Source organism: Nelumbo nucifera, chromosome 2 (genome assembly GCF_055504915.1).
Source record: "Nelumbo nucifera cultivar China Antique chromosome 2, China Antique-T2T, whole genome shotgun sequence".
Taxonomy (NCBI): Eukaryota; Viridiplantae; Streptophyta; class Magnoliopsida; order Proteales; family Nelumbonaceae; genus Nelumbo; species Nelumbo nucifera.
This window is the reverse complement of record NC_142650.1, coordinates 74,936,728-74,947,072: the sequence shown is the minus strand read 5'-3', so window position 1 is coordinate 74,947,072 and position 10,345 is coordinate 74,936,728. Positions and strand designations below refer to the sequence as shown.

The 10,345-nt window shown below is 35.1% G+C and overlaps 1 protein-coding gene across 1 annotated transcript; it reads left to right on the top strand.

Annotated features, from left to right (window-relative positions):
- Positions 1–3,316: 3,316 nt before the first annotated feature.
- On the top strand, positions 3,317–4,120 carry LOC104604206 (uncharacterized). The gene has a single exon (XM_010268467.1). The coding sequence runs from the start codon at positions 3,317–3,319 to the stop codon at positions 4,118–4,120; it is 804 nt and encodes a 267-aa protein (XP_010266769.1).
- The last annotated feature ends 6,225 nt before the right edge of the window (positions 4,121–10,345 follow it).

Sequence of the window (10,345 nt, the reverse complement as noted above, 5' to 3'; positions counted from 1 at the left end):
TACTAACTGGAAAATGGGATAAAAGTTGAAAATTAGGTTAAATAAAATAATTTTTCATTACTTGAAGTTCCATTACATCAATGGGTGGAACTTTGGCCCCTACGAATAAATAGAAGAAAAAGGAAACTGCAAGTATCAATAGGGCCATTGCCCCAAAAGGCATTCTATAAAATCTCTAAAGGTGCATAGGTCCCAACAACAGAAAAACAAGAAGAAAAAGGCAATTAAGTATAGGAGTCTTCCGCCCTCTCTTTGCCATTGTTAGCCACAACAACATCCCTTGTAGAGCTGCTCTCACCTTCACCTCAAGCCTCAGATGTCCTAGCACCACCACCCTTGATCTCAACATTGGCAAAAGGGTTAAACTTGCTCATGTCGAACTCAAGGAGGATGGCCAGTATGTGCTCCTGACAAACTTAGTTCCCTTCAAGGTATAATTTGCCACTATAGTTAGCTAGGTCTTGCTTGTAGTGATTGGAGGTCTAGTACTCTGCTGCCCCAATGGCCTTGGCCTTAGCCAACTCTTCATTATCCTACTCAACATATGCTCTAATGGTCTCTATTCTAGACTTAGTGTTAACAAGCTTCAGCTCGGCCACCACCATTCCTTTCTCTTAAGTTTTGAGCATGGTCTTTAGGAGCCATACCTCCTCGTGTACCTTTTTTAGTGATGGGAATTCTCTTTTTGTTGCTCTGCCCTGAAGGCCACCACCATTCCTTTCACCCACTCTGTCATGACACAGAGGAATATCAACTCTTTTACTCATGGATAAAAGATAGAGAGAGAGCCATCTAGGATCTTCTTCCCGGACCAAGCCATGAAATACTACCACCCTTTGGTGAATGAGTGGGATCTAAGATAGAGTATCACCTTAAAAAGATTAAGGTTCCCAACCAGTGGACACCCTACTGGTAGGCCACAGAAATGATCCCAACCATGAGTTGAAGACCTTGAGAATCAAAGGATGGAAAGGTAGCCTTAGCCTGACCTAAAGCTAATGCTCAAAGACACATCTTCACCTTGTTACCCGTCCATGGCTTCTTCTTCGCCAGTTGGAGAACTATCTCTCTTCTATAGGCCTAAGAATACACTCCAAATTATTAGTGTAGCCCATGGACTGATAGACATATCGAATTGAACTGAGACATCCAGAATCTACTCCCCTTATTTAAATCTTAAATCTAACCCGATCGAATTTGGATCTTGTCAGATTGGTGGGTGCATTTTTTCTTGAAATAATGTCCAAATCAGATGGTCAACGGTCTTCTGATTAAGTGGACTTTTTTTGGAATCTATCCATTGGTGCCTCCCCATTTTTAAAACACAAAATAGGTGGCAAGTTATGGTCTCCAGATAATCAACCAATGTATGAGAAACTGGTAAATGATGCTCTGCCTGTCTGCCTAATTTATGTTCAGGAGATTGAAGTTATACTGCTTACAAGTCATTGGTTCAAAAATCAGTTACCATGGGCTATTCCAAGGAGTAGTTGATTTTATCATCTCGTCATTGGGGATTTTTCCTTTTGGCTATGGTTGTTTGTGCAGTGCAATTTTATTTGCATTAGTACAAACGTATAGGGTGCAAATGAAAATAATGCAACTTTTGGTTTAATTTTATTTTGGGTTTTACCATATTTTATTTCAGGTCTTATTTTACTTCATTTTTACTGCAATTACATAAAATAAGGTAAATTTTGAAACAAAAATACGTCATAATTTGCACCAAAATCATTTGCATTACCATGATTTTGTATCAGTGCAAATAAATTTGCATTGCAACAAAATACAACCAAATCTGCATTCTTATTGGGACTGTCAGATTTTTTTTAGGGAGAATGACGGTTCAGCACAGGATCAGAATTTTTAGGCCCAAAGTACAGTTGGGGTAGGTGTCAGTTCGGAATTGATGTCAATTCACGGGCGGACATTGATATATAAAATGGGGGTATTTGACATTTTGAATGTTTATAGGTATGCAGTGGAATTCAGAAATCTGCATTGAGCCTGCCCGTACTTTTCCGTTTTTTTATGAGGTTTTACGCCTTTACCCTAGTTGAAGTCTCCTTCTTTCCTTGGAAATGTTCATACATTAGTGCAATATGCTTGCAGCATTAGTAATTGCTTTACGTGATCTGAAGTCCTTTCTTTCTTTTTTTGCTTCAGATCTGAAGTCCTTTCTTAACACCCATTGTTTCCAAGGACCGTGTCTACCGAGACTATTGATTAATGGAATTGCTTTTTTTTTTTTTTTTTTTTTTTGCTTAAAGAATGAAACAAGAAAAAAACACACTGATGTATATGCCCTCTATTTATATCCATTTAGACCTTTGGTTTAGTTTTACTGATGTATATTCTATTTGACTTTTCCCACAACATCTCCATGACTATCTTTATTTCTTTCACTACATTTCTAAGTGTTCACAAGCATATCCCTGTATGTCTCTTAAACTTGTATTCATCAAATTCTTTGCCATACTAGAACCAAGCAAGTAAACATATTTTACATGGCCATACTTGAGAAAATTTTGAATCTCTCTCTCTCTTTCCCCCTCTCTCAAAAAAGAAAGAATTTTATAACTATTAGGCAAATAATGATAATGACATGCATGGCAAGAAGGATTTATGTGGAAACATCAAGAGTTTCCAATTCCAAATATGTTAGGCAAGGAACCCATACCCAGTCCAACCCCATTTACAATATCACCAGATCCACTGGCCTATGAGCTGCTAGTTGTGAAACAAGTACCCAGATGTGCTGTGGGACGTTGTGGGCGGCAATCTTGTGGGGGGATGATCCGAATTCGATGTACCTAGCCTTATTAAGCCCCATTTTAAATAATTGACATGGTAAAGTCAAGTGATTCTCTAACCATATATTGCCCATATTAGAATTGTGACTCAACACTTGAATGGGTATTGTATTAAAGTTTTAGAATGGGCATTGATGTATTGAAATTCACATTTATAGACAACTAGAATTGGAAGTAAGCTCTGGTAGCCATCCCTTTCATGATATAAACCAGATAGAGACATAGAGACGAGCTGAGCCTTATATAGAAGTAGGAGTAATGTGAGTACTCTGACATATTTTAAGAATATAAATTAAAATACAGAAGAGGCCTTAGAAAAGACACATAACAAAGATAGTCCATGCAATAACTACATAGATATCCTACTACTAATGGAAGATAACAGCATTCAGTACTCAAAAATTCTTAACAAGTCTTGGGGTGCTTTTAAATGGAACCAGAACAGCTTTTCTCGGACAACACATCATATGCCAAAAGCACACATATAGTACTGAACTTCCCTAATGGCTGCAGGCATGGAAGCATTAGCACTTGCATCAGAAGTCTGTCTCTCCGAGACCTCAAGCATTTCAGCGGCCGAATCTTCTCCAGAAAAATATATGAAAGACAGGAAGGACAAAGCAAAGGTTGATCAAGAAGCTGCGAAGCCAGAGCCTGATGGGGTGATGGAATCCAAAGTTTTACTTTCCCTGAAGTTTCATCATAAGGAATTGGGTGAAAGCTCTTCTCAGCCACAGATGGTTGCTTCAAAACTGCGTGTTAAGAAGTCAGGGAGGAGATCTTTCTACTGTGTCTACTGCAGGAGGACATTCGAGAGCCCACAAGCTTATGGAGGACATCAAAATGCTCACAGACGTGAAAGATCTTTAGCCAAAAGCCAAGGGTTGGCTCCATTGGATTTAAGATACCCATATGCACGTCTGCACGCATATTCAAGATTACCATCAACAATTGTTTGTGGGCGTTTCAGTAGATCTTCTGGACTTGGGCTACAACCAGCAGTGATTCATAAACAGTATCACCCATGGTCTCTTCCAGGACGAAGTTATTTTAATGGTGGGTGGAACAGACCAGAAATGCTGCTGATGAACAGACAACCTGAAATTGCTAGATTGAGGAGGGATGATGGGTTAATATTGCAAGGAGCAGAAGGATTTGATGGTGATGGTTTTGTTAACATGTTTAGAGGATCCCAAGCCATTGAAGCTTCAAACGCTGCAGCTAATAGGATGAACGATATTGAACGTGGTAATCTGGAAGCTCATCCACATGAAGAGAAGGAGCTTGATTTGTCTCTTAAACTCTGATAGTTGTTTTTTGTGGCTTCAATCTACTTAATTCCCTGTTTTTTCTTTGGGGTAATATTACATATTAGTGCCATTTTAGATATTCTGAATTTCAGAATTTGTTCTGGCTAGTTATTAGTTTGCTCTGTTATGGAAGCACTTTGGAATTTGGATGGTGCTTCACTATGTAATGCTTCATTTCTAATGCAATAAAAGTATTCAGTTGGAGTTAAAGTTTCTCCATATAATGCAGTTAAACAGGTACGGTTGTTATATCAAGAACAAGATGGAAACAATAGAATATTAATAAACACTAGTGGGTCATTTACTAAAATAATAGAAAGCTATAGTTATCATTTTACTAATAAGGGAAAGCTACCCTATAGTTATCATTTTACTAAAACACCACTTATAATTTACAATGGATTTAATCAATCTTCCATTATATGACAGTGGAAAATGATAATGTTGACCCTAATGTTCATTTAAATAAATTTAATAAAAATAAAATACCACATTTGCCCTTAATAAGACACATGCAACCACTCTATTGGCTATATTTGGTCAATTTTGTTTTTGTACAAAAAAAAAGTGTTAAGGGTATTTTTGGAATAAAAAATCATGGGCCTAATGGCAAAACGAACACTCCTTAATGAAAGGTTGATTAAGTAAATAAGTTGTAAAATATATGTGATGTTTTAGTAAAATGAAAACAATAAGGTAATTTTAACTAAATATGTAAAACTATAAGGCGTGCTCTAATAAATGACCCTAATAGAAACACATAAGAGTATACAATTGTTTTATATTTTCAACTTTTTAAATAATTAATAATTAATCATATTTTATATACTACTTTTAATAATTTTTTTATAAAAAAAATAACAATAATTAATTTCAGTTAGGTTTATTCATCAAACTGATGAAACCAACCAACCTGATCAACTCGACTCGAATTGGTCGGTTTTCTAGTATTTTAGGTCGGCTTTGTTTCAAAATTCTCCCAATTCGACCAATTTGGATCAGTTTCACTTTGGCCATTTGTAAACCGGCCAAAATTGAACAACCTAACCATGGAAATGATATATTATCATAAATCTAATTTTTAAATTTATTTTATAATAATTTCATTGTAATTTTTAAAATTTAATTTAATTTTTTAAGTTTAAATCTTTTGAGCCAATTGCCCAAACAAAAAAATCGACCCAAATTGATACACCTTGAGTGGGTTGGTTTTCACAAAAGGTCAGTCGATTCCAACTAACCAACTTTCCAACTTGACCAGATCAATTTGGTTGGCCAAATAGCCTAAGACCGAATCGAACCAACTCATGAACACTCATAATTTCAGCTAAATTAATAGTCTCATCTCTAATAAATAACAATAGTTTAATCTCCAATAGTTATTGAAAATTTATATAAAAAATACACAATTATTGAAAATATATTAATAACAAAAAAATACAATAATTATAAAAATACAATAAGTACTAAAAATATATTAAATTAGTCAATATTATAATCTCAAATAATAGTTTAATCTCTAATAAATATTAATCAATATGTTATAACAAAAATACAATAAATACAATAAGTACAATAAATTAAATTTCAAATTTCAATAATAGTTTTTTAATCTCTAATAATTACTGAAAGTTTTCTATTAAATAACAAAACAAAATAAATTTATACATACTGATTGAAAATACAATTATCACAAAAAACAGTAAATAATTACTAAAATACAATAAATATTAAGTTTAGTATATATAATTATATAGTAAAGACAGATTAAGAGTTTAAAATTTATTATTAATAAATATTAATTTTTTGAAAGTTATTTTCTTGAATTATTACTTGATATAAGTGAAATTAGTTATTTACAATATTATGTAAAAATATTAAATTATTAATAATTTCAATGTTATGTTATAATTATTTTTCTACTTTTCATATTTTTTTAAATTTATTACATAATTTCTTTATTTTAACTATTTAAAATCTAGTTGTGTTAAATATTTTGTTATTTAAAATATTTAGTTACTTAAATACTTAAACAATATGTAAAATATTTAAATTTTAAAATATTAATTATTTATTGAATTTAATTATGCATAAAGTCATAATTACTACTATTATTACATAATTTCATTATTAATTTTGTAATATATTAAATTATTATTAATTTCAATATTATTTTATAATTATTTTTCTACTTTGAAGAAATTTTTTAATTTTATTACATAATTTTGTTTTTTTAACTATTTAAAATCTAGTTATGATAAATATTTAGTTATTTAAATATTTAAATAATCTATAAACTATTTAAAATTTTTGTTATTTGAATTTTATTTATTTAAAGCTATTACATATTATTAAATATTTGAAAAACATTTAAATTGATAATCTAGAAAAACATAATTTAAATTGTTAGTACATAGTTTTGTGATATATTTTGTAAAATATAAAATTATTTTTGTGTTTCTAATAAATATTTTAAAGTTATTATATAATTTTGTTAGAATATTTAAATAATTTTTAATTTTTAGGAGAAGAGATTATTTATGTTATTGAGAAAGTGCATATCAGCCCACCCATGCCTTGTACTGAAACTTATAAAGGGGGTGACAAAAATCGAACACTAGACCACTTGGTCAAAATGGCTCCGATACCATCTAAGAGAACCATTCAACCTAAAAGCTTAAGATATTAAGTGAGGTCCTTGAATAGGTTTTATTCCCTACACATCAATGAATAATGGAAATTCAAACACTTTTCTAGTCACCTTTGTTTAAATACCATCATCGTTTAAATACACAACAATGTCACCCCTCCCAATCAGAAAGGTAACAATTCTCAATCAAAGAATTTTCTTAATAATAATCACAAGGGAAATTACAGGGATAGAGGGCAAGGGCACAGAAGGTTAAGGTCGAGGTCGAGGTCGTGGAAACTATAATAATTCCTAATGACCTCAAGGTCCAGAAGTTATGTGCCAATTATGAAATAAACTTAATCACATGGTTCTCACCCACAGTAGACAATTTGATCTGTTATACAATGTGGGAGCAACCTCAACTTAATCACATAGTTCTCACCCACAATTACAATTCCATCCCTCTTATTTTCTTGTTAAGGAGCATCTCTCTTCAAGGCTTTAGTAAAGGTAGTCTCTATTAGCTTCCTGCTTCTAGTGCTCCAATTTGCTCTTTTCTTAGCTTATGTTGGTGAAGAATCTTCAATTCACATTTGACATTTTAGACTAGGTCATCTAACAGCATTCATAGTTGTTTATAAAGTCATTAGGCTCAGTTTGGAAGGAGTACAAATGCAAATACGTACAGTACAAATACATATAAAATAATACAAAATATAAGGTTTTGCACTCTACATATTTGCATTTGTACTCCTTCCAAACTGAGCCTTAATGATTTCAATTTACTAGTTTATTGTCATGAGTCCTTATCTTCAAATTTTCATGATTGTCAAGTATCAAAAAGTCATAAATTATGTTGTTTGCATTTACATGTTTCTTCTCATGCACCTTTGGATTTATTTGGGATCCTTCTTCTATTGCTTCTCATAATGGATTTCAATACTATATTTTATTTTTGGATGGCTATAGTCGATTTACTTGGATTTTTCTTCTTGCAAACAAGTTTTATGCTCTTCCCACTTTGCTTTAAAAGTCATGTAGAGATTTTTTTATTTGTTCAATAATTAAGCACTTTCAATTGTTTGAAATATTGTTTCCATGTGCTCGTTTAAAGTCATTTTTATCTTTGCACAATTTCTTGATCAATGAAGTGAGACTTTTTGTTAGAGGAATCTTTTATATTGCTTGTTTGTGTTCATTGTTATCTAGTTTAGAGGTTACATTGTATAGCATTCAAGTGATGAGTGAGACTCATCATTGTAGATTTGGATGACTCACTTCCTTGTAAACCTAGAATTTTCCAACCAAGGGTGGACTTGGGCACTTCACTTTATGGTTGGCTCGTAGAAAGTTAATAGTGATATTTCAACTACAATTTCCTGATCCAATTGAGTTTGATCCATCATAGGATCCTTGGGTCACTATCACTGAATATAGTTACTCAGATGCAAAGACTTTCTTGCCCTTGGACCTAAGGAATCCTTAGTGTTACTATATCATGATCAATCACTTTGATGTACTATGGGTGAGATCACTATCCAATTGTGATTGCCATAGTCTCTATGTTGGGTAGGGATGACAATTTGCCCATCCCTGCCAAGTACTCAACCTCCCCGACTCCACCGAGCCAAGAATGGAAATTGTCTTGGTGGGGGAAGGAATGGGAAGGGGGATTAATAGGGATCCTCGATTGGGGACAAGCATATGGGATGGGAAGTGAAGTCCTCACCCCACCTGACCCCAATTATATATATTAAATATTATTTACATTAAATATATATTATGTAATAAAATTTATATTATATACAAATCAAAATACATTACGAATTATTTATAATTTAATAATTTCCTTTATTTTAAGTAAATTTATTTTCCAAACAATACTTTTAATTAAAAAAGTTTTGAGAATTCGGTTCCCATAGGAAACCCATTGGGGATGAAGGGCAACTTTCATCCTGATAAGGATTGAAGTTAGGGATGGAGAATATGGTCCCCTCCCCAAACCCGCCCCATTTCCATTTCTAATGTTGGGAGGCTAAAACTGATATTATAGTTCTAAGGATTCCAATAACGAGACTACACCCTCATATAAGGGAAAAGTGTTACAATCAAGAAATCCTAATCAAACTAGAACTGTTGGGGAGAATCCTAGTAGTAGTAGAAGTCATAGGATAGTTTTTAGGTCATAATTGATTAGGGAATTAAACCTTGATTGACCATGGTTATTATGTGCTAGTAGTTCTTTTAAAAGTGTTTCTCAACAAGTTTGACATATTCAGGAGGTTCCCTAATCAAAACAGAATTCTTGGATAAATCCTATATATATATATATATATATATATTGATGCTGCTCAATCCGAGGTGGTGCACGAACCGAGGAAGGCAGTCAGATAGTCCTTGCCAACAGGGTGGAGCCGAGGTGGAAGGACGAGACCGTGCTTCAAGACCTGTGATCAAGAAAAGATGTTAGAGGCCCGAGGAGTTATCCCCAGGTAGGCACTTCGACGATGAAGCCAGTAGGAGGTGGTGGATGGTCGGGCCAAGCAATGAGAGTGTTGGTCTAAGCATAGTAACAATATGGGTGCTAAAAGTTGGAATCCCTTACCTTGAGCGAGGAATACCTCTTTATAACCGAAGTTCTGTGTCCTGGTCGAATTGGGCTTCTGGGGTTGCTGGGATGAGGTTAACCGCCGAGGTCTTTGGGATAGAGTCCTATTCCCCAATGGAGTTGTCCTCCTCCCTCCTCTTATTCGTAGTTGTTCTTATCCGCGTGACGTGTGGCTAATGTGGCTGGGAGGATAAGATGGGGGGCTACAGTAATAGCATAACGCGGCCGGGGCTGTGTCGATGTGGCCGAGGTGACCGGGCGATGACTGGGTGGCCATGTGTCTCCTAAGGCCAGCTCAACCATGACCCAAACACCCCTCCCCCATTTCTGAAGTTGAGGAATGAAGTGTTCGGTCGAGGTGTAGCACAATAGGATGCTTTGTTCCTCGGCTGAGGAACTCCAAGTTAAAGTCTGGTTGAGCGTCTAGTCTACTTAGTTTTCCTCAGTGCTTGCCAAAATTTGGGATCCGCACAATGTGGGTTGTGGCTGAGGAGTCCTTTGATCGTCAGCTATGGAACTTCAAGAATTCTAGTTTCAGAATCCAAACACCACTCCCCAAGTTCCGAAGCCGAGGAGGGGGAGTGCTCGGCCGAGGTATCACGCGGTCATTTAGTCTGGCCAAGCATCGAGGAGTCGAGTTAACCTCTAAAGTCTAGACCTCCTTGATGCTCGATGGTGTTGTGCCACGGAAGGGCTCTTCTCTCTTCGGTTGATGAACTTGTGCTTGAAATTTCAGAATCCGAACACCACTCCCCCAGTTCCGAAGTCGATGAGTGGAGTGCCTGGTTGGGGTGCAACACAACGTCCATTGGTCAGGGCTCGTCATTGAGTGTCTTGAAGTGACCCGAGAGGCAAATTGGACTGGCGGTCCTGGGTGGACCGGGGTAATTAATGTCTTTACCATTTCATGTCAAGGTCGCCACATCAGTTCCCGAGGCCACGCACGTGCGGTGACAATCGCGTCAATTGGTCTTCCTGAGCT

Coding starts and splice junctions, on each gene's coding strand:
- LOC104604206 (XM_010268467.1), top strand. CDS start 3,317: ATGGCTGCAGGCATGGAAGCATTAGCACTTGCATCAGAAGTCTGTCTC.